Below are 22,311 nucleotides of genomic sequence, written 5' to 3' on the forward strand. Positions count from 1 at the left end.
CGGCGGGGCCCTGCCGGGACGGGCGGGCCGCTGGGCTGACGGTAAGGCCCAAGCGCCTGCTGAGCTGCGCCTCAAGAGGCAGCCCGCCACCCCGCTGGCATCCACTGCCGAAGCAGCCTAGAAGGGCCCGATCTCGCCGCGATCGCGGAAGCTAAGCAGGGTCGGGCCTGGTTAGAACTTGGATGGGAGACCTCTTAGGGAAGACCGGGTGCTCTAGGCTTTTTGCCCCCCGCTCCGCCTTCTCCTTTTGTGGCTCGCGGCGTGCGCGGCTATCTCCGCCCCCGCCCGGCACAGCTGCAAGCCCCACCTCCTCAGGCCCCTCCCACCACAGCCAGCGTCTGATGGGGCGCTCCCCGCCTGCCTGAGCGGCCAGGCGGCCAGTAGGCGTCCCTGGAAGTCAGAAGCACACCAGACGCTCGGGGGGCGGCCTGACAGGAACCAGACGTGGCCGCGGACCCGGGGGCCGCCCGTGCGGCCCACGAGCCCCTCGACCTGCACATGGCCGCCCCCACTGCAGCCCAGCCCCGGCGCTGCCACCTGTCTGCCGGGCTGGCTCTCCACAGCTCCATACGGAAAAAGCCGCCCCTCCGCCGTTTCGCCATGGCCGGGGGCGGGAGCGGGATCGAGGGCCCAGGCCGCTTCCCCGGGCCTGCCGGCCACCTGGGGCGGGGTCCTGAGCTCGGACGGTGGCGTGGGGGCGAGGGTGGCGTTGCTGGGTCTTAGGGGCCGTGCCAACTCAATGGTGGCTCCCAGTGGCTTCGGGCCAGCTTCTGTCGGGCAGGAGGGCCGGTCCGGTCTCTGTCTGAGCTGCGCCTGACGCAGCGTGGGCGGGCAGGTGGGATGCCCAAGGGCCCGCGGTCCCCGGGCCCGGAAGCCTCCCGGGCCACTTCCCCGTGAGCGGCCTGCAGGATCTGGGGCGGGGCGCCAAGCGCCGGAAAGTTTGCTGGCTCCTGCCCGCCCTGGGCTGGGTGGTCGCCAGCACCTCCGCCACCCCCAGGTGCCCGAGACCTCCGTGCCCCTGCCTAGGCGGGCGGCGGGACCCTGCCGGGACGGGAGGGCCACTGGGCTGACGGTAAGGCCCAAGCGCCTGCTAAGCTGCGCCTCAAGAGGCAGCCCGCAACCCCTCCGGCATCTACTGCCGAAGCAGCCTACAAGGGCCCGATCTCGCCGCGATCGCGGAAGCTAAGCAGGGTCGGGCCTGGTTAGAACTTGGATGGGAGACCTCTAGGGAAGACGGGGTGCTCTAGGTTTTTTGCCTCCCGCTCCGCCTTCTCCTTTTGTCGCTCGCGGTTATCTCCTCCCCCGCCCGGCACAGCTGCAAGCCCCACCTCCTCAGGCCCCTCCCACCACAGCCAGCGTCTGATGGGGCGCTCCCCGCCTGCCTGAGCGGCCAGGCGGCCAGAAGGCGTCCCTGGAAGGCAGAGGCACACCAGACGCTCCGGGGGCGGCCTGACGGGAAGCAGACGTGGCCGCGGACCCGGGGGCCGCCCGTGCGGCCCGCGAGGTCCTCGACCTGCACCTGGCCGCCCCCACCGCAGCCCAGCCCCAGCGCCGCCACCTGTCTGCCGGGCTGGCTCTCCACAGCTCCATACGGAAAAAGCCGCCCCTCCTACCTTTCGCCATGGCCGGGGGCGGGAGCGGGATCGAGGGCCCAGGCCGCTTCCCCGGGCCTGCCGGCCACCTGGGGCGGGGTCCTGATCTCGGACGGTGGCCTGGGGGCGAGGGTGGCGTTGCTGGGTCTTAGGGGCCATGCCAACTCAATGGTGGCTCCCAGTGGCTTCGGGCCAGCTTCTGTCGGGCAGGAGGGCCGGTCCGGTCTGCGTCTGAGCTGCGCCTGGCGCAGCGTGGGCGGGCAGGTGGGATGCCCAAGGGCCCGCGGTCCCCGGGCCCGGAAGCCTCCCGGGCCACTTCCCCGTGAGCGGCCTGCGGGATCTGGGGCGGGGCGCCAAGCGCCGGAAAGTTTGCTGGCTCCCGCCCGCCCTGGGCTGGGTGGTCACCAGCACCTCAGCCACCCCCAGGTGCCCGAGACCTCCGTTCCGCTGCCTAGGCGGGCGGCGGGGCCCTGCCGGGACGGGCGGGCCGCTGGGCTGACGGTAAGGCCCAAGCGCCTGCTAAGCTGCGCCTCAAGAGGCAGCCCGCGACCCCGCCAGCATCTACTGCCGAAGCAGCCTAGTAGGGCCCGATCTCGCCGCGATCGCGGAAGCTAAGCAGGGTCGGGCCTGGTTAGAACTTGGATGGGAGACCTCTAGGGAAGACGGGGTGCTCTAGGCTTTTTGCCTCCCGCTCCGCCTTCTCCTTTTGTCGCTCGCGGCGTTCGCGGCTATCTCCGCCCCCGCCCGGCACAGGTGCAAGCCCCACCTCCTCAGGCCCCTCCCACCACAGCCAGCATCTGATGGGGCGCTCCCCGCCTGCCTGAGCGGCCAGGCGGCCAGAAGGCGTCCCTGGAAGGCAGAGGCACACCAGACGCTCCGGGGGCGGCCTGAAGGGAACCAGACGTGGCCGCGGACCCGGGGGCCGTCCGTGCGGCCCGCGAGCCCCTCGACCTGCACCTGGCCGCCCCCACTGCAGCCCAGCCCCGGCGCCGCCACCTGTCTGCCGGGCTGGCTCTCCACAGCTCCATACGGAAAAAGCCGCCCCTCCGCCGTTTCGCCATGGCCGGGAGCGGGAGCGGGATCGAGGGCCCAGGCCACTTCCCCGGGACTGTCGGCCACCTGGGGCGGGGTCCTGAGCTCGGACGGTGGCCTGGGGGCGAGGGTGGCGTTGCTGGGTCTTAGGGGCCGTGCCAACTCAATGGTGGCTCCCAGTGGCTTCGGGCCAGCTTCTGTCGGGCAGGAGGGCCGGTCCGGTCTGCGTCTGAGCTGCGCCTGGCGCAGCGTGGGCGGGCAGGTGGGATGCCCAAGGGCCCGCGGTCCCCAGGCCCGGAAGCCTCCCGGGCCACTTCCCCGTGAGCGGCCTGCGGGATCTGGGGCGGGGCGCCAAGCGCCGGAAAGTTTGCTTGATCCCCCCGCCCTGGGCTGGGTGGTCGCCAGCACCTCCGCCACCCCCAGGTGCCCGAGACCTCCGTTCCGCTGCCTAGGCGGGCGGCGGGGCCCTGCCGGGACGGGCGGGCCGCTGGGCTGACGGTAAGGCCCAAGCGCCTGCTAAGCTGCGCCTCAAGAGGCAGCCCGCGACCCCGCCCGCATCTACTGCCAAAGCAGCCTAGAAGGGCCCGATCTCGCCGCGATCGCGGAAGCTAAGCAAGGTCGGGCCTGGTTAGAACTTGGATGGGAGACCTCTAGGGAAGACGGGGTGCTCTAGGCTTTTTGCCTCCCGCTCCGCCTTCTCCTTTTGTCGCTCACGGCTATCTCCGCCCCCGCCCGGCACAGCTGCAAGCCCCACCTCCTCAGGCCCCTCCCACCACAGCCAGCATCTGATGGGGCGCTCCCCGCCTGCCTGAGCGGCCAGGCGGCCAGAAGGCGTCCCTGGAAGGCAGAGGCACACCAGACGCTCCGGGGGCGGCCTGAAGGGAACCAGACGTGGCCGCGGACCCGGGGGCCGTCCGTGCGGCCCGCGAGCCCCTCGACCTGCACCTGGCCGCCCCCACTGCAGCCCAGCCCCGGCGCCGCCACCTGTCTGCCGGGCTTGCTCTCCACAGCTCCATACGGAAAAAGCCGCCCCTCCGCCGTTTCGCCATGGCCGGGAGCGGGAGCGGGATCGAGGGCCCAGGCCACTTCCCCGGGACTGTCGGCCACCTGGGGCGGGGTCCTGAGCTCGGACGGTGGCCTGGGGGCGAGGGTGGCGTTGCTGGGTCTTAGGGGCCGTGCCAACTCAATGGTGGCTCCCAGTGGCTTCGGGCCAGCTTCTGTCGGGCAGGAGGGCCGGTCCGGTCTGCGTCTGAGCTGCGCCTGGCGCAGCGTGGGCGGGCAGGTGGGATGCCCAATGGCCCGCGGTCCCCGGGCCCGGAAGCCTCCCGGGCCACTTCCCCGTGAGCGGCCTGCGGGATCTGGGGCGGGGCGCCAAGCGCCGGAAAGTTTGCTTGCTCCCGCCCGCCCTGGGCTGGGTGGTCGCCAGCACCTCCGCCACCCCCAGGTGCCCGAGACCTCCGTTCCGCTGCCTAGGCGGGCGGCGGGGCCCGGCCGGGACGGGCGGGCCGCTGGGCTGACGGTAAGACCCAAGCGCCTGCTAAGCTGCGCCTCAAGAGGCAGCCCGCGACCCCGCCCGCATCTACTGCTTAAGCAGCCTAGAAGGGCCCGATCTCGCCGCGATCGCGGAAGCTAAGCAAGGTCGGGCCTGGTTAGAACTTGGATGGGAGACCTCTAGGGAAGACGGGGTGCTCTAGGCTTTTTGCCTCCCGCTCCGCCTTCTCCTTTTGTCGCTCACGGCTATCTCCGCCCCCGCCCGGCACAGCTGCAAGCCCCACCTCCTCAGGCCCCTCCCACCACAGCCAGCGTCTGATGGGGCGCTCCCCGCCTGCCTAGGCGGCCAGGCGGCCAGAAGGCGTCCCTGGAAGGCAGAGGCACACCAGACGCTCGGGGGGCGGCCTGACGGGAACCAGACGTGGCCGCGGACCCGGGGGCCGCCCGTGCGGCCCACGAGCCTCTCGACCTGCACCTGGCCGCCCCCACTGCAGCCCAGCCCCGGCGCCGCCACCTGTCTGCCGGGCTGGCTCTCCACAGCTCCATACGGAAAAAGCCGCCCCTCTGCCGTTTCGCCATGGCCGGGGGCGGGAGCGGGATCGAGGGCCCAGGCAGCTTCCCCGGGCCTGCCGGCCAACTGGGGCGGGGTCCTGAGCTCGGGCGGTGGCCTGGGGGCGAGGGTGGCGTTGCTGGGTCTTAGGGGCCGTGCCAACTCAATGGTGGCTCCCAGTGGCTTCGGGCCAGCTTCTGTCGGGCAGGAGGGCCGGTCCGGTCTGCGTCTGAGCTGCGCCTGGCGCAGCGTGGGCGGGCAGGTGGGATGCCCAAGGGCCCGCGGTCCCCGGGCCCGGAAGCCTCCCGGGCCACTTCCCCGTGAGCGGCCTGCGGGATCTGGGGCGGGGCGCCAAGCGCCGGAAAGTTTGCTGGCTCCCGCCCGCCCTGGGCTGGGTGGTCGCCAGCACCTCCGCCACCCCCAGGTGCCCGAGACCTCCGTTCCGCTGCCTAGACGGGCGGCGGGGCCCTGCCGGGACGGGCGGGACGCTGGGCTGACGGTAAGGCCCAAGCGCCTGCTAAGCTGCGCCTCAAGAGGCAGCCCGCGACCCCGCTGGCATGTACTGCCGAAGCAGCCTAGAAGGGCCCGATCTCGCCGCGATCGCGGAAGCTAAGCAGGGTCGGGCCTGGTTAGAACTTGGATGGGAGACCTCTAGGGAAGACGGGGTGCTCTAGGCTTTTTGCCTCCCGCTCCGCCTTCTCCTTTTGTCGCTCGCGGCGTTCGCGGCTATCTCCGCCCCCGCCCGGCACAGGTGCAAGCCCCACCTCCTCAGGCCCCTCCCACCACAGCCAGCATCTGATGGGGCGCTCCCCGCCTGCCTGAGCGGCCAGGCGGCCAGAAGGCGTCCCTGGAAGGCAGAGGCACACCAGACGCTCCGGGGGCGGCCTGAAGGGAACCAGACGTGGCCGCGGACCCGGGGGCCGTCCGTGCGGCCCGCGAGCCCCTCGACCTGCACCTGGCCGCCCCCACTGCAGCCCAGCCCCGGCGCCGCCACCTGTCTGCCGGGCTGGCTCTCCACAGCTCCATACGGAAAAAGCCGCCCCTCCGCCGTTTCGCCATGGCCGGGAGCGGGAGCGGGATCGAGGGCCCAGGCCACTTCCCCGGGACTGTCGGCCACCTGGGGCGGGGTCCTGAGCTCGGACGGTGGCCTGGGGGCGAGGGTGGCGTTGCTGGGTCTTAGGGGCCGTGCCAACTCAATGGTGGCTCCCAGTGGCTTCGGGCCAGCTTCTGTCGGGCAGGAGGGCCGGTCCGGTCTGCGTCTGAGCTGCGCCTGGCGCAGCGTGGGCGGGCAGGTGGGATGCCCAAGGGCCCGCGGTCCCCAGGCCCGGAAGCCTCCCGGGCCACTTCCCCGTGAGCGGCCTGCGGGATCTGGGGCGGGGCGCCAAGCGCCGGAAAGTTTGCTTGATCCCCCCGCCCTGGGCTGGGTGGTCGCCAGCACCTCCGCCACCCCCAGGTGCCCGAGACCTCCGTTCCGCTGCCTAGGCGGGCGGCGGGGCCCTGCCGGGACGGGCGGGCCGCTGGGCTGACGGTAAGGCCCAAGCGCCTGCTAAGCTGCGCCTCAAGAGGCAGCCCGCGACCCCGCCCGCATCTACTGCCAAAGCAGCCTAGAAGGGCCCGATCTCGCCGCGATCGCGGAAGCTAAGCAAGGTCGGGCCTGGTTAGAACTTGGATGGGAGACCTCTAGGGAAGACGGGGTGCTCTAGGCTTTTTGCCTCCCGCTCCGCCTTCTCCTTTTGTCGCTCACGGCTATCTCCGCCCCCGCCCGGCACAGCTGCAAGCCCCACCTCCTCAGGCCCCTCCCACCACAGCCAGCATCTGATGGGGCGCTCCCCGCCTGCCTGAGCGGCCAGGCGGCCAGAAGGCGTCCCTGGAAGGCAGAGGCACACCAGACGCTCCGGGGGCGGCCTGAAGGGAACCAGACGTGGCCGCGGACCCGGGGGCCGTCCGTGCGGCCCGCGAGCCCCTCGACCTGCACCTGGCCGCCCCCACTGCAGCCCAGCCCCGGCGCCGCCACCTGTCTGCCGGGCTGGCTCTCCACAGCTCCATACGGAAAAAGCCGCCCCTCCGCCGTTTCGCCATGGCCGGGAGCGGGAGCGGGATCGAGGGCCCAGGCCACTTCCCCGGGACTGTCGGCCACCTGGGGCGGGGTCCTGAGCTCGGACGGTGGCCTGGGGGCGAGGGTGGCGTTGCTGGGTCTTAGGGGCCGTGCCAACTCAATGGTGGCTCCCAGTGGCTTCGGGCCAGCTTCTGTCGGGCAGGAGGGCCGGTCCGGTCTGCGTCTGAGCTGCGCCTGGCGCAGCGTGGGCGGGCAGGTGGGATGCCCAATGGCCCGCGGTCCCCGGGCCCGGAAGCCTCCCGGGCCACTTCCCCGTGAGCGGCCTGCGGGATCTGGGGCGGGGCGCCAAGCGCCGGAAAGTTTGCTTGCTCCCGCCCGCCCTGGGCTGGGTGGTCGCCAGCACCTCCGCCACCCCCAGGTGCCCGAGACCTCCGTTCCGCTGCCTAGGCGGGCGGCGGGGCCCTGCCGGGACGGGCGGGCCGCTGGGCTGACGGTAAGGCCCAAGCGCCTGCTAAGCTGCGCCTCAAGAGGCAGCCCGCGACCCCGCCCGCATCTACTGCTTAAGCAGCCTAGAAGGGCCCGATCTCGCCGCGATCGCGGAAGCTAAGCAAGGTCGGGCCTGGTTAGAACTTGGATGGGAGACCTCTAGGGAAGACGGGGTGCTCTAGGCTTTTTGCCTCCCGCTCCGCCTTCTCCTTTTGTCGCTCACGGCTATCTCCGCCCCCGCCCGGCACAGCTGCAAGCCCCACCTCCTCAGGCCCCTCCCACCACAGCCAGCATCTGATGGGGCGCTCCCCGCCTGCCTGAGCGGCCAGGCGGCCAGAAGGCGTCCCTGGAAGGCAGAGGCACACCAGACGCTCCGGGGGCGGCCTGAAGGGAACCAGACGTGGCCACGGACCCGGGGGCCGTCCGTGCGGCCCGCGAGCCCCTCGACCTGCACCTGGCCGCCCCCACTGCAGCCCAGCCCCGGCGCCGCCACCTGTCTGCCGGGCTGGCTCTCCACAGCTCCATACGGAAAAAGCCGCCCCTCTGCCGTTTCGCCATGGCCGGGGGCGGGAGCGGGATCGAGGGCCCAGGCAGCTTCCCCGGGCCTGCCGGCCAACTGGGGCGGGGTCCTGAGCTCGGGCGGTGGCCTGGGGGCGAGGGTGGCGTTGCTGGGTCTTAGGGGCCGTGCCAACTCCATGGTGGCTCCCAGTGGCTTCGGGCCAGCTTCTGTCGGGCAGGAGGGCCGGTCCGGTCTGCGTCTGAGCTGCGCCTGGCGCAGCGTGGGCGGGCAGGTGGGATGCCCAAGGGCCCGCGGTCCCCGGGACCGGAAGCCTCCCGGGCCACTTCCCCGTGAGCGGCCAGCGGGATCTGGGGTGGGGCGCCAAGCGCCGGAAAGTTTGCTGGCTCCCGCCCGCCCTGGGCTGGGTGGTCGCCAGCACCTCCGCCACCCCCAGGTGCCCGAGACCTCCGTTCCGCTGCCTAGGCGGGCGGCGGGGCCCTGCCGGGACGGGCGTGCCGCTGGGCTGACGGTAAGGCCCAAGCGCCTGCTAAGCTGCGCCTCAAGAGGCAGCCCGCGACCCTGCTGGCATCTACTGCTGAAGCAGCCTAGAAGGGCCCGATCTCGCCGCGATCGCGGAAGCTAAGCAGGGTCGGGCCTGGTTAGAACTTGGATGGGAGACCTCTAGGGAAGACGGGGTGCTCTAGGCTTTTTGCCTCCCGCTCCGCCTTCTCCTTTTGTCGCTCGCGGCGTTCGCGGCTATCTCCGCCCCCGCCCGGCACAGCTGCAAGCCCCACCTCCTCAGGCCCCTCCCACCACAGCCAGCATCTGATGGGGCGCTCCCCGCCTGCCTGAGCGGCCAGGCGGCCAGAAGGCGTCCCTGGAAGGCAGAGGCACACCAGACGCTCCGGGGGCGGCCTGACGGGAAGCAGACGTGGCCGCGGACCCGGGGGCCGCCCGTGCGGCCCGCGAGCCCCTCGACCTGCACATGGCCGCCCCCACTGCAGCCCAGCCCCGGCGCCGCCACCTGTCTGCCGGGCTGACTCTCCACAGCTCCATACGGAAAAAGCCGCCCCTCCGCCGTTTCGCCATGGCCGGGAGCGGGAGCGGGATCGAGGGCCCAGGCCACTTCCCCGGGACTGTCGGCCACCTGGGGCGGGGTCCTGAGCTCGGACGGTGGCCTGGGGGCGAGGGTGGCGTTGCTGGGTCTTAGGGGCCGTGCCAACTCAATGGTGGCTCCCAGTGGCTTCGGGCCAGCTTCTGTCGGGCAGGAGGGCCGGTCCGGTCTGCATCTGAGCTGCGCCTGGCGCAGCGTGGGTGGGCAGGTGGGATGCCCAAGGGCCCGCGGTCCCCGGGCCCGGAAGCCTCCCGGGCCACTTCCCCGTGAGCGGCCTGCGGGATCTGGGGCGGGGCGCCAAGCGCCGGAAAGTTTGCTGGCTCCCGCCCGCCCTGGGCTGGGTGGTCGCCAGCACCTCCGCCACCCCCAGGTGCCCGAGACCTCCGTTCCGCTGCCTAGGCGGGCGGCGGGGCCCTGCCGGGACGGCTGGGCCGCTGGGGTGACGGTAAGGCCCAAGCGCCTGCTAAGCTGCGCCTCAAGAGGCAGCCCGCGACCCCGCCCGCATCTACTCCCGAAGCAGCCTAGAAGGGCCCTATCTCGCCGCGATCGCGGAAGCTAAGCAGGGTCGGGCCTGGTTAGAACTTGGATGGGAGACCTCTAGGGAAGACGGGGTGCTCTAGGCTTTTTGCCTCCCGCTCCGCCTTCTCCTTTTGTCACTCGCTCCGCCTTCTCCTTTTGTCACTCGCGGCGTTCGCGGCTAACTCCGCCCCCGCCCGGCACAGCTGCAAGCCCCACCTCCTCAGGCCCCTCCCACCACAGCCAGCATCTGATGGGGCGCTCCCCGCCTGCCTGAGCGGCCAGGCGGCCAGAAGGCGTCCCTGGAAGGCAGAGGCACACCAGACGCTCCGGGGGCGGCCTGACGTGAAGCAGACGTGGCCGCGGACCCGGGGGCCGCCCGTGCGGCCCGCGAGCACCTCGACCTGCACCTGGCCGCCCCCACTGCAGCCCCGCCCCGGCGCCGCCACCTGTCTGCCGGGCTGGCTCTCCACAGCTCCATACGGAAAAAGCCGACCCTCTGCCGTTTCGCCATGGCCGGGGGCGGGAGCGGGATCGAGGGCCCAGGCCGCTTCCCCGGGCCTGCCGGCCACTTGGGGCGGGGTCCTGAGCTCGGACGGTGGCCTGGGGGCGAGGGTGGCGGTGCTGGGTCTTAGGGGCCATGCCAACTCAATGGTGGCTCCCAGTGGCTTCGGGCCAGCTTCTGTCGGGCAGGAGGGCCGGTCCGGTCTGCGTCTGAGCTGCGCCTGGCGCAGCGTGGGCGGGCAGGTGGGATGCCCAAGGGCCCGCGGTCCCCGGGCCCGGAAGCCTCCCGGGCCACTTCCCCGTGAGCGGCCTGCGGGATCTGGGGCGGGGCGCCAAGCGCCGGAAAGTTTGCTGGCTCCCGCCCGCCCTGGGCTGGGTGGTCGCCAGCACCTCCGCCACCCCCAGGTGCCCGAGACCTCCGTTCCGCTGCCTAGGCGGGCGGCGGGGCCCTGCCGGGACGGCCGGGCCGCTGGGCTGACGGTAAGGCCCAAGCGCCTGCTAAGCTGCGCCTCAAGAGGCAGCCCGCGACCCCGCCCGCATCTACTGCCGAAGCAGCCTAGAAGGGCCCGATCTCGCCGCGATCGCGGAAGCTAAGCAGGGTCGGGCCTGGTTAGAACTTGGATGGGAGACCTCTAGGGAAGACGGGGTGCTCTAGGCTTTTTGCCTCCCGCTCCGCCTTCTCCTTTTGTCACTCGCGGCGTTCGCGGCTAACTCCGCCCCCGCCCGGCACAGCTGCAAGCCCCACCTCCTCAGGCCCCTCGCACCACAGCCAGCGTCTGATGGGTCGCTCCCCGCCTGCCTGAGCGGCCAGGCGGCCAGAAGGCGTCCCTGGAAGGCAGAGGCACACCAGACGCTCCGGGGGCGGCCTGACGTGAAGCAGACGTGGCCGCGGACCCGGGGGCCGCCCGTGCGGCCCGCGAGCACCTCGACCTGCACCTGGCCGCCCCCACTGCAGCCCAGCCCCGGCGCCGCCACCTGTCTGCCGGGCTGGCTCTCCACAGCTCCATACGGAAAAAGCCGCCCCTCCTCCCTTTCGCCATGGCCGGGGGCGGGAGCGGGATCGAGGGCCCAGGCCGCTTCCCCGGGCCTGCCGGCCACCTGGGGCGGAGTCCTGAGCTCGGACGGTGGCCTGGGGGCGAGGGTGGCGTTGCTGGGTCTTAGGGGCCGTGCCAACTCAATGGTGGCTCCCAGTGGCTTCGGGCCAGCTTCTGTCGGGCAGGAGGGCCGGTCCGGTCTGCGTCTGAGCTGCGCCTGGCGCAGCGTGGGCGGGCAGGTGGGATGCCCAAGGGCCCGCGGTCCCCGGGCCCGGAAGCCTCCCGGGCCACTTCCCCGTGAGCGGCCTGCGGGATCTGGGGCGGGGCGCCAAGCGCCGGAAAGTTTGCTGGCTCCCGCCCGCCCTGGGCTGGGTGGTCGCCAGCACCTCCGCCACCCCCAGGTGCCCGAGACCTCCGTTCCACTGCCCAGGCGGGCGGCGGGGCCCTGCCGGGACGGGCGGGCCGCTGGGCTGACGGTAAGGCCCAAGCGCCTGCTGAGCTGCGCCTCAAGAGGCAGCCCGCCACCCCGCCGGCATCCACTGCCGAAGCAGCCTAGAAGGGCCCGATCTCGCCGCGATCGCGGAAGCTAAGCAGGGTCGGGCCTGGTTAGAACTTGGATGGGAGACCTCTTAGGGAAGACCGGGTGCTCTAGGCTTTTTGCCCCCCGCTCCGCCTTCTCCTTTTGTCGCTCGCGGCGTTCGAGGCTATCTCCACCCCCGCCCGGCACAGCTGCAAGCCCCACCTCCTCAGGCCCCTCCCACCACAGCCAGCGTCTGATGGGGCGCTCCCCGCCTGCCTGAGCGGCCAGGCGGCCAGAAGGCGTCCCTGGAAGGCAGAGGCACACCAGACGCTCCGGGGGTGGCCTGAAGGGAACCAGACGTGGCCGCGGACCCGGGGGCCGTCCGCGCGGCCCGCGAGCCCCTCGACCTGCACCTGGCCGCCCCCACTGCAGCCCAGCCCCGGCGCCGCCACCTGTCTGCCGGGGTGGCTCTCCACAGCTCCATACGGAAAAAGCCGCCCCTCCGCCGTTTCGCCATGGCCGGGGGCGGGAGCGGGATCGAGGGCCCAGGCCGCTTCCCCGGGCCTGCCGGCCACCTGGGGCGGGGTCCTGAGCTCGGACGGTGGCCTGGGGGCGAGGGTGGCGTTGCTGGGTCTTAGGGGCCGTGCCAACTCCATGGTGGCTCCCAGTGGCTTCGGGCCAGCTTCTGTCGGGCAGGAGGGCCGGTCCGGTCTACGTCTGAGCTGCGCCTAGCGCAGCGTGGGCGGGCAGGTGGGATGCCCAAGGGCCCGCGGTCTCCGGGCCCGGAAGCCTCCTGGGCCACATCCCCGTGAGCGGCCTGCGGGATCTGGGGCGTGGCGCCTAGCTCCCAAAAGTTTGCTGGCTCCCGCCCGCCCTGGGCGGGGTGGTCGCCAGCACCTCCGCCACCCCCAGGTGCCCGAGACCTCCGTTCCCCTGCCTAGGCGGGCGGCGGGGCCCTGCCGGGACGGGCGGGCCGCTGGGCTGACGGTAAGGCCCAAGCGCCTGCTGAGCTGCGCCTCAAGAGGCAGCCCGCCACCCCGCTGGCATCCACTGCCGAAGCAGCCTAGAAGGGCCCGATCTCGCCGCGATCGCGGAAGCTAAGCAGGGTCGGGCCTGGTTAGAACTTGGATGGGAGACCTCTTAGGGAAGACCGGGTGCTCTAGGCTTTTTGCCCCCCGCTCCGCCTTCTCCTTTTGTGGCTCGCGGCGTGCGCGGCTATCTCCGCCCCCGCCCGGCACAGCTGCAAGCCCCACCTCCTCAGGCCCCTCCCACCACAGCCAGCGTCTGATGGGGCGCTCCCCGCCTGCCTGAGCGGCCAGGCGGCCAGTAGGCGTCCCTGGAAGTCAGAAGCACACCAGACGCTCGGGGGGCGGCCTGACAGGAACCAGACGTGGCCGCGGACCCGGGGGCCGCCCGTGCGGCCCACGAGCCCCTCGACCTGCACATGGCCGCCCCCACTGCAGCCCAGCCCCGGCGCTGCCACCTGTCTGCCGGGCTGGCTCTCCACAGCTCCATACGGAAAAAGCCGCCCCTCCGCCGTTTCGCCATGGCCGGGGGCGGGAGCGGGATCGAGGGCCCAGGCCGCTTCCCCGGGCCTGCCGGCCACCTGGGGCGGGGTCCTGAGCTCGGACGGTGGCGTGGGGGCGAGGGTGGCGTTGCTGGGTCTTAGGGGCCGTGCCAACTCAATGGTGGCTCCCAGTGGCTTCGGGCCAGCTTCTGTCGGGCAGGAGGGCCGGTCCGGTCTCTGTCTGAGCTGCGCCTGACGCAGCGTGGGCGGGCAGGTGGGATGCCCAAGGGCCCGCGGTCCCCGGGCCCGGAAGCCTCCCGGGCCACTTCCCCGTGAGCGGCCTGCAGGATCTGGGGCGGGGCGCCAAGCGCCGGAAAGTTTGCTGGCTCCTGCCCGCCCTGGGCTGGGTGGTCGCCAGCACCTCCGCCACCCCCAGGTGCCCGAGACCTCCGTGCCCCTGCCTAGGCGGGCGGCGGGACCCTGCCGGGACGGGAGGGCCACTGGGCTGACGGTAAGGCCCAAGCGCCTGCTAAGCTGCGCCTCAAGAGGCAGCCCGCAACCCCTCCGGCATCTACTGCCGAAGCAGCCTACAAGGGCCCGATCTCGCCGCGATCGCGGAAGCTAAGCAGGGTCGGGCCTGGTTAGAACTTGGATGGGAGACCTCTAGGGAAGACGGGGTGCTCTAGGTTTTTTGCCTCCCGCTCCGCCTTCTCCTTTTGTCGCTCGCGGTTATCTCCTCCCCCGCCCGGCACAGCTGCAAGCCCCACCTCCTCAGGCCCCTCCCACCACAGCCAGCGTCTGATGGGGCGCTCCCCGCCTGCCTGAGCGGCCAGGCGGCCAGAAGGCGTCCCTGGAAGGCAGAGGCACACCAGACGCTCCGGGGGCGGCCTGACGGGAAGCAGACGTGGCCGCGGACCCGGGGGCCGCCCGTGCGGCCCGCGAGGTCCTCGACCTGCACCTGGCCGCCCCCACCGCAGCCCAGCCCCAGCGCCGCCACCTGTCTGCCGGGCTGGCTCTCCACAGCTCCATACGGAAAAAGCCGCCCCTCCTACCTTTCGCCATGGCCGGGGGCGGGAGCGGGATCGAGGGCCCAGGCCGCTTCCCCGGGCCTGCCGGCCACCTGGGGCGGGGTCCTGATCTCGGACGGTGGCCTGGGGGCGAGGGTGGCGTTGCTGGGTCTTAGGGGCCATGCCAACTCAATGGTGGCTCCCAGTGGCTTCGGGCCAGCTTCTGTCGGGCAGGAGGGCCGGTCCGGTCTGCGTCTGAGCTGCGCCTGGCGCAGCGTGGGCGGGCAGGTGGGATGCCCAAGGGCCCGCGGTCCCCGGGCCCGGAAGCCTCCCGGGCCACTTCCCCGTGAGCGGCCTGCGGGATCTGGGGCGGGGCGCCAAGCGCCGGAAAGTTTGCTGGCTCCCGCCCGCCCTGGGCTGGGTGGTCACCAGCACCTCAGCCACCCCCAGGTGCCCGAGACCTCCGTTCCGCTGCCTAGGCGGGCGGCGGGGCCCTGCCGGGACGGGCGGGCCGCTGGGCTGACGGTAAGGCCCAAGCGCCTGCTAAGCTGCGCCTCAAGAGGCAGCCCGCGACCCCGCCCGCATCTACTGCCGAAGCAGCCTAGTAGGGCCCGATCTCGCCGCGATCGCGGAAGCTAAGCAGGGTCGGGCCTGGTTAGAACTTGGATGGGAGACCTCTAGGGAAGACGGGGTGCTCTAGGCTTTTTGCCTCCCGCTCCGCCTTCTCCTTTTGTCGCTCACGGCTATCTCCGCCCCCGCCCGGCACAGCTGCAAGCCCCACCTCCTCAGGCCCCTCCCACCACAGCCAGCGTCTGATGGGGCGCTCCCCGCCTGCCTGAGCGGCCAGGCGGCCAGAAGGCGTCCCTGGAAGGCAGAGGCACACCAGACGCTCCGGGGGCGGCCTGACGTGAAGCAGACGTGGCCGCGGACCCGGGGGCCGCCCGTGCGGCCCGCGAGCACCTCGACCTGCACCTGGCCGCCCCCACTGCAGCCCCGCCCCGGCGCCGTCACCTGTCTGCCGGGCTGGCTCTCCACAGCTCCATACGGAAAAAGCCGCCCCTCTGCCGTTTCGCCATGGCCGGGGGCGGGAGCGGGATCGAGGGCCCAGGCCGCTTCCCCGGGCCTGCCGGCCACTTGGGGCGGGGTCCTGAGCTCGGACGGTGGCCTGGGGGCGAGGGTGGCGTTGCTGGGTCTTAGGGGCCATGCCAACTCAATGGTGGCTCCCAGTGGCTTCGGGCCAGCTTCTGTCGGGCAGGAGGGCCGGTCCGGTGTGCGTCTGAGCTGCGCCTGGCGCAGCGTGGGCGGGCAGGTGGGATGCCCAAGGGCCCGCGGTCCCCGGGCCCGGAAGCCTCCCGGGCCACTTCCCCGTGAGCGGCCTGCGGGATCTGGGGCGGGGCGCCAAGCGCCGGAAAGTTTGCTGGCTCCCGCCCGCCCTGGGCTGGGTGGTCGCCAGCACCTCCGCCACCCCCAGGTGCCCGAGACCTCCGTTCCGCTGCCTAGGCGGGCGGCGGGGCCCTGCCGGGACGGCCGGGCCGCTGGGCTGACGGTAAGGCCCAAGCGCCTGCTAAGCTGCGCCTCAAGAGGCAGCCCGCGACCCCGCCCGCATCTACTGCCGAAGCAGCCTAGAAGGGCCCGATCTCGCCGCGATCGCGGAAGCTAAGCAGGGTCGGGCCTGGTTAGAACTTGGATGGGAGACCTCTAGGGAAGACGGGGTGCTCTAGGCTTTTTGCCTCCCGCTCCGCCTTTTCCTTTTGTCGCTCGCGGCGTTCGCGGCTATCTCCGCCCCCGCCCGGCACAGCTGCAAGCCCCACCTCCTCAGGCCCCTCCCACCACAGCCAGCATCTGATGGGGCGCTCCCCGCCTGCCTGAGCGGCCAGGCGGCCAGAAGGCGTCCCTGGAAGGCAGAGGCACACCAGACGCTCCGGGGGCGGCCTGACGGGAAGCAGACGTGGCCGCGGACCCGGGGGCCGCCCGTGCGGCCCGCGAGCCCCTCGACCTGCACCTGGCCGCCCCCACTGCAGCCCAGCCCCGGCGCCGCCACCTGTCTGCCGGGCTGGCTCTCCACAGCTCCATACGGAAAAAGCCGCCCCTCCGCCGTTTCGCCATGGCCGGGAGCGGGAGCGGGATCGAGGGCCCAGGCCACTTCCCCGGGACTGTCGGCCACCTGGGGCGGGGTCCTGAGCTCGGACGGTGGCCTGGGGGCGAGGGTGGCGTTGCTGGGTCTTAGGGGCCGTGCCAACTCAATGGTGGCTCCCAGTGGCTTCGGGCCAGCTTCTGTCGGGCAGGAGGGCCGGTCCGGTCTGCATCTGAGCTGCGACTGGCGCAGCGTGGGCGGGCAGGTGGGATGCCCAAGGGCCCGCGGTCCCCGGGCCCGGAAGCCTCCCGGGCCACTTCCCCGTGAGCGGCCTGCGGGATCTGGGGCGGGGCGCCAAGCGCCGGAAAGTTTGCTGGCTCCCGCCCGCCCTGGGCTGGGTGGTCGCCAGCACCTCCGCCACCCCCAGGTGCCCGAGACCTCCGTTCCGCTGCCTAGGCGGGCGGCGGGGCCCTGCCGGGACGGCCGGGCCGCTGGGCTGACGGTAAGGCCCAAGCGCCTGCTAAGCTGCGCCTCAAGAGGCAGCCCGCGACCCCGCCCGCATCTACTGCCGAAGCAGCCTAGAAGGGCCCGATCTCGCCGCGATCGCGGAAGCTAAGCAGGGTCGGGCCTGGTTAGAACTTGGATGGGAGACCTCTAGGGAAGACGGGGTGCTCTAGGTTTTTTGCCTCCCGCTCCGCCTTCTCCTTTTGTCGCTCGCGGCGTGCGCGGCTATCTCCGCCCCCGCCCGGCACAGCTGCAAGCCCCACCTCCTCAGGCCCCTCCCACCACAGCCGGCGTCTGATGGGACGCTCCCGGCCTGCCTGAGCGGCCAGGCGGCCAGTAGGCGTCCCTGGAAGTCAGAGGCACACCAGAGGCTCGGGGGGCGGCCTGACGGGAAGCAGACGTGGCCGCGGACCCGGGGGCCGCCCGTGCGGCCCACGAGCCCCTCGACCTGCACCTGGCCGCCCCCACTGCAGCCCAGCCCCGGCGCCGCCACCTGTCTGCCGGGCTGGCTCTCCACAGCTCCATACGGAAAAAGCCGCCCCTCTGCCGTTTCGCCATGGCCGGGGGCGGGAGCGGAATCGAGGGCCCAGGCCGCTTCCCCGGGCCTGCCGGCCACCTGGGGCGGGGTCCTGAGCTCGCACGGTGGCCTCGGGGCGAGGGTGGCGTTGCTGGGTCTTAGGGGCCGTGCCAACTCAATGGTGGCTCCCAGTGGCTTCGGGCCAGCTTCTGTCGGGCAGGAGGGCCGGTCCGGTCTGCGTCTGAGCTGCGCCTAGCGCAGCGTGGGCGGGCAGGTGGGATGCCCAAGGGCCCGCGGTATCAGGGCCCGGAAGCCTCCTGGGCCACATCCCCGTGAGCGGCCTGCGGGATCTGGGGCGTGGCGCCTAGCTCCCAAAAGTTTGCTGGCTCCCGCCCGCCCTGGGCGGGGTGGTCGCCAGCACCTCCGCCACCCCCAGGTGCCCGAGACCTCCGTTCCCCTGCCTAGGCGGGCGGCGGGGCCCTGCCGGGACGGGCGGGCCACTGGGCTGACGGTAAGGCCCAAGCGCCTGCTGAGCTGCGCCTCAAGAGGCAGCCCGCCACCCCGCCGGCATCCACTGCCGAAGCAGCCTAGAAGGGCCCGATCTCGCCGCGATCGCGGAAGCTAAGCAGGGTCGGGCCTGGTTAGAACTTGGATGGGAGACCTCTTAGGGAAGACCGGGTGCTCTAGGCTTTTTGCCCCCCGCTCCGCCTTCTCCTTTTGTCGCTCGCGGCGTTCGCGGCTATCTCCACCCCCGCCCGGCACAGCTGCAAGCCCCACCTCCTCAGGCCCCTCCCACCACAGCCAGCGTCTGATGGGGCGCTCCCCGCCTGCCTGAGCGGCCAGGCGGCCAGAAGGCGTCCCTGGAAGGCAGAGGCACACCAGACGCTCCGGGGGTGGCCTGAAGGGAACCAGACGTGGCCGCGGACCCGGGGGCCGTCCGTGCGGCCCGCGAGCCCCTCGACCTGCACCTGGCCGCCCCCACTGCAGCTCAGCCCCGGCGCCGCCACCTGTCTGCCGGGGTGGCTCTCCACAGCTCCATACGGAAAAAGCCGCCCCTCCGCCGTTTCGCCATGGCCGGGGGCGGGAGCGGGATCGAGGGCCCAGGCCGCTTCCCCGGGCCTGCCGGCCACCTGGGGCGGGGTCCTGAGTTCGGACGGTGGCGTGGGGGCGAGGGGTGGCGTTGCTGGGTCTTAGGGGCCGTGCCAACTCCATGGTGGCTCCCAGTGGCTTCGGGCCAGCTTCTGTCGGGCAGGAGGGCCGGTCCGGTCTATGTCTGAGCTGCGCCTAGCGCAGCGTGGGCGGGCAGGTGGGATGCCCAAGGGCCCGCGGTATCCGGGCCCGGAAGCCTCCTGGGCCACATCCCCGTGAGCGGCCTGCGGGATCTGGGGCGTGGCGCCTAGCTCCCAAAAGTTTGCTGGCTCCCGCCCGCCCTGGGCGGGGTGGTCGCCAGCACCTCCGCCACCCCCAGGTGCCCGAGACCTCCGTTCCCCTGCCTAGGCGGGCGGCGGGGCCCTGCCGGGACGGGCGGGCCACTGGGCTGACGGTAAGGCCCAAGCGCCTGCTGAGCTGCGCCTCAAGAGGCAGCCCGCCACCCCGCTGGCATCCACTGCCGAAGCAGCCTAGAAGGGCCCGATCTCGCCGCGATCGCGGAAGCTAAGCAGGGTCGGGCCTGGTTAGAACTTGGATGGGAGACCTCTTAGGGAAGACCGGGTGCTCTGGCTTTTTGCCCCCCGCTCCGCCTTCTCCTTTTGTCGCTCGCGGCGTTCGAGGCTATCTCCACCCCCGCCCGGCACAGCTGCAAGCCCCACCTCCTCAGGCCCCTCCCACCACAGCCAGCGTCTGATGGGGCGCTCCCCGCCTGCCTGAGCGGCCAGGCGGCCAGAAGGCGTCCCTGGAAGGCAGAGGCACACCAGACGCTCCGGGGGTGGCCTGAAGGGAACCAGACGTGGCCGCGGACCCGGGGGCCGTCTGCGCGGCCCGCGAGCCCCTCGACCTGCACCTGGCCGCCCCCACTGCAGCCCAGCCCCGGCGCCGCCACCTGTCTGCCGGGGTGGCTCTCCACAGCTCCATACGGAAAAAGCCGCCCCTCCGCCGTTTCGCCATGGCCGGGGGCGGGAGCGGGATCGAGGGCCCAGGCCGCTTCCCCGGGCCTGCCGGCCACCTGGGGCGGGGTCCTGAGCTCGGACGGTGGCCTGGGGGCGAGGGTGGCGTTGCTGGGTCTTAGGGGCCGTGCCAACTCCATGGTGGCTCCCAGTGGCTTCGGGCCAGCTTCTGTCGGGCAGGAGGGCCGGTCCGGTCTACGTCTGAGCTGCGCCTAGCGCAGCGTGGGCGGGCAGGTGGGATGCCCAAGGGCCCGCGGTCTCCGGGCCCGGAAGCCTCCTGGGCCACATCCCCGTGAGCGGCCTGCGGGATCTGGGGCGTGGCGCCTAGCTCCCAAAAGTTTGCTGGCTCCCGCCCGCCCTGGGCGGGGTGGTCGCCAGCACCTCCGCCACCCCCAGGTGCCCGAGACCTCCGTTCCCCTGCCTAGGCGGGCGGCGGGGCCCTGCCGGGACGGGCGGGCCGCTGGGCTGACGGTAAGGCCCAAGCGCCTGCTGAGCTGCGCCTCAAGAGGCAGCCCGCCACCCCGCTGGCATCCACTGCCGAAGCAGCCTAGAAGGGCCCGATCTCGCCGCGATCGCGGAAGCTAAGCAGGGTCGGGCCTGGTTAGAACTTGGATGGGAGACCTCTTAGGGAAGACCGGGTGCTCTAGGCTTTTTGCCCCCCGCTCCGCCTTCTCCTTTTGTGGCTCGCGGCGTGCGCGGCTATCTCCGCCCCCGCCCGGCACAGCTGCAAGCCCCACCTCCTCAGGCCCCTCCCACCACAGCCAGCGTCTGATGGGGCGCTCCCCGCCTGCCTGAGCGGCCAGGCGGCCAGTAGGCGTCCCTGGAAGTCAGAAGCACACCAGACGCTCGGGGGGCGGCCTGACAGGAACCAGACGTGGCCGCGGACCCGGGGGCCGCCCGTGCGGCCCACGAGCCCCTCGACCTGCACATGGCCGCCCCCACTGCAGCCCAGCCCCGGCGCTGCCACCTGTCTGCCGGGCTGGCTCTCCACAGCTCCATACGGAAAAAGCCGCCCCTCCGCCGTTTCGCCATGGCCGGGGGCGGGAGCGGGATCGAGGGCCCAGGCCGCTTCCCCGGGCCTGCCGGCCACCTGGGGCGGGGTCCTGAGCTCGGACGGTGGCGTGGGGGCGAGGGTGGCGTTGCTGGGTCTTAGGGGCCGTGCCAACTCAATGGTGGCTCCCAGTGGCTTCGGGCCAGCTTCTGTCGGGCAGGAGGGCCGGTCCGGTCTCTGTCTGAGCTGCGCCTGACGCAGCGTGGGCGGGCAGGTGGGATGCCCAAGGGCCCGCGGTCCCCGGGCCCGGAAGCCTCCCGGGCCACTTCCCCGTGAGCGGCCTGCAGGATCTGGGGCGGGGCGCCAAGCGCCGGAAAGTTTGCTGGCTCCTGCCCGCCCTGGGCTGGGTGGTCGCCAGCACCTCCGCCACCCCCAGGTGCCCGAGACCTCCGTGCCCCTGCCTAGGCGGGCGGCGGGACCCTGCCGGGACGGGAGGGCCACTGGGCTGACGGTAAGGCCCAAGCGCCTGCTAAGCTGCGCCTCAAGAGGCAGCCCGCAACCCCTCCGGCATCTACTGCCGAAGCAGCCTACAAGGGCCCGATCTCGCCGCGATCGCGGAAGCTAAGCAGGGTCGGGCCTGGTTAGAACTTGGATGGGAGACCTCTAGGGAAGACGGGGTGCTCTAGGTTTTTTGCCTCCCGCTCCGCCTTCTCCTTTTGTCGCTCGCGGTTATCTCCTCCCCCGCCCGGCACAGCTGCAAGCCCCACCTCCTCAGGCCCCTCCCACCACAGCCAGCGTCTGATGGGGCGCTCCCCGCCTGCCTGAGCGGCCAGGCGGCCAGAAGGCGTCCCTGGAAGGCAGAGGCACACCAGACGCTCCGGGGGCGGCCTGACGGGAAGCAGACGTGGCCGCGGACCCGGGGGCCGCCCGTGCGGCCCGCGAGGTCCTCGACCTGCACCTGGCCGCCCCCACCGCAGCCCAGCCCCAGCGCCGCCACCTGTCTGCCGGGCTGGCTCTCCACAGCTCCATACGGAAAAAGCCGCCCCTCCTACCTTTCGCCATGGCCGGGGGCGGGAGCGGGATCGAGGGCCCAGGCCGCTTCCCCGGGCCTGCCGGCCACCTGGGGCGGGGTCCTGATCTCGGACGGTGGCCTGGGGGCGAGGGTGGCGTTGCTGGGTCTTAGGGGCCATGCCAACTCAATGGTGGCTCCCAGTGGCTTCGGGCCAGCTTCTGTCGGGCAGGAGGGCCGGTCCGGTCTGCGTCTGAGCTGCGCCTGGCGCAGCGTGGGCGGGCAGGTGGGATGCCCAAGGGCCCGCGGTCCCCGGGCCCGGAAGCCTCCCGGGCCACTTCCCCGTGAGCGGCCTGCGGGATCTGGGGCGGGGCGCCAAGCGCCGGAAAGTTTGCTGGCTCCCGCCCGCCCTGGGCTGGGTGGTCACCAGCACCTCAGCCACCCCCAGGTGCCCGAGACCTCCGTTCCGCTGCCTAGGCGGGCGGCGGGGCCCTGCCGGGACGGGCGGGCCGCTGGGCTGACGGTAAGGCCCAAGCGCCTGCTAAGCTGCGCCTCAAGAGGCAGCCCGCGACCCCGCCCGCATCTACTGCCGAAGCAGCCTAGTAGGGCCCGATCTCGCCGCGATCGCGGAAGCTAAGCAGGGTCGGGCCTGGTTAGAACTTGGATGGGAGACCTCTAGGGAAGACGGGGTGCTCTAGGCTTTTTGCCTCCCGCTCCGCCTTCTCCTTTTGTCGCTCGCGGCGTTCGCGGCTATCTCCGCCCCCGCCCGGCACAGGTGCAAGCCCCACCTCCTCAGGCCCCTCCCACCACAGCCAGCATCTGATGGGGCGCTCCCCGCCTGCCTGAGCGGCCAGGCGGCCAGAAGGCGTCCCTGGAAGGCAGAGGCACACCAGACGCTCCGGGGGCGGCCTGAAGGGAACCAGACGTGGCCGCGGACCCGGGGGCCGTCCGTGCGGCCCGCGAGCCCCTCGACCTGCACCTGGCCGCCCCCACTGCAGCCCAGCCCCGGCGCCGCCACCTGTCTGCCGGGCTGGCTCTCCACAGCTCCATACGGAAAAAGCCGCCCCTCCGCCGTTTCGCCATGGCCGGGAGCGGGAGCGGGATCGAGGGCCCAGGCCACTTCCCCGGGACTGTCGGCCACCTGGGGCGGGGTCCTGAGCTCGGACGGTGGCCTGGGGGCGAGGGTGGCGTTGCTGGGTCTTAGGG

At 72.6% G+C, this 22,311-nt stretch overlaps 1 protein-coding gene across 1 annotated transcript; it reads right to left on the bottom strand.

The window, feature by feature from the left end:
- Window positions 1-4,717: 4,717 nt before the first annotated feature.
- LOC307181369 (uncharacterized protein) lies at window positions 4,718-7,324 on the bottom strand (the record flags this gene model as incomplete). The annotated part of the gene is made up of 2 exons (XM_079946624.1): window positions 4,718-4,752; window positions 5,783-7,324. A coding segment is annotated over one exon (960 nt), but the record flags the coding sequence as incomplete, so codon positions are not given.
- Window positions 7,325-22,311: the final 14,987 nt, after the last annotated feature.

This window comes from Stenella coeruleoalba (genome assembly GCF_951394435.1).
Source record: "Stenella coeruleoalba genome assembly, contig: scaffold_444, whole genome shotgun sequence".
In the NCBI taxonomy this organism is placed as follows: Eukaryota; Metazoa; Chordata; class Mammalia; order Artiodactyla; family Delphinidae; genus Stenella; species Stenella coeruleoalba.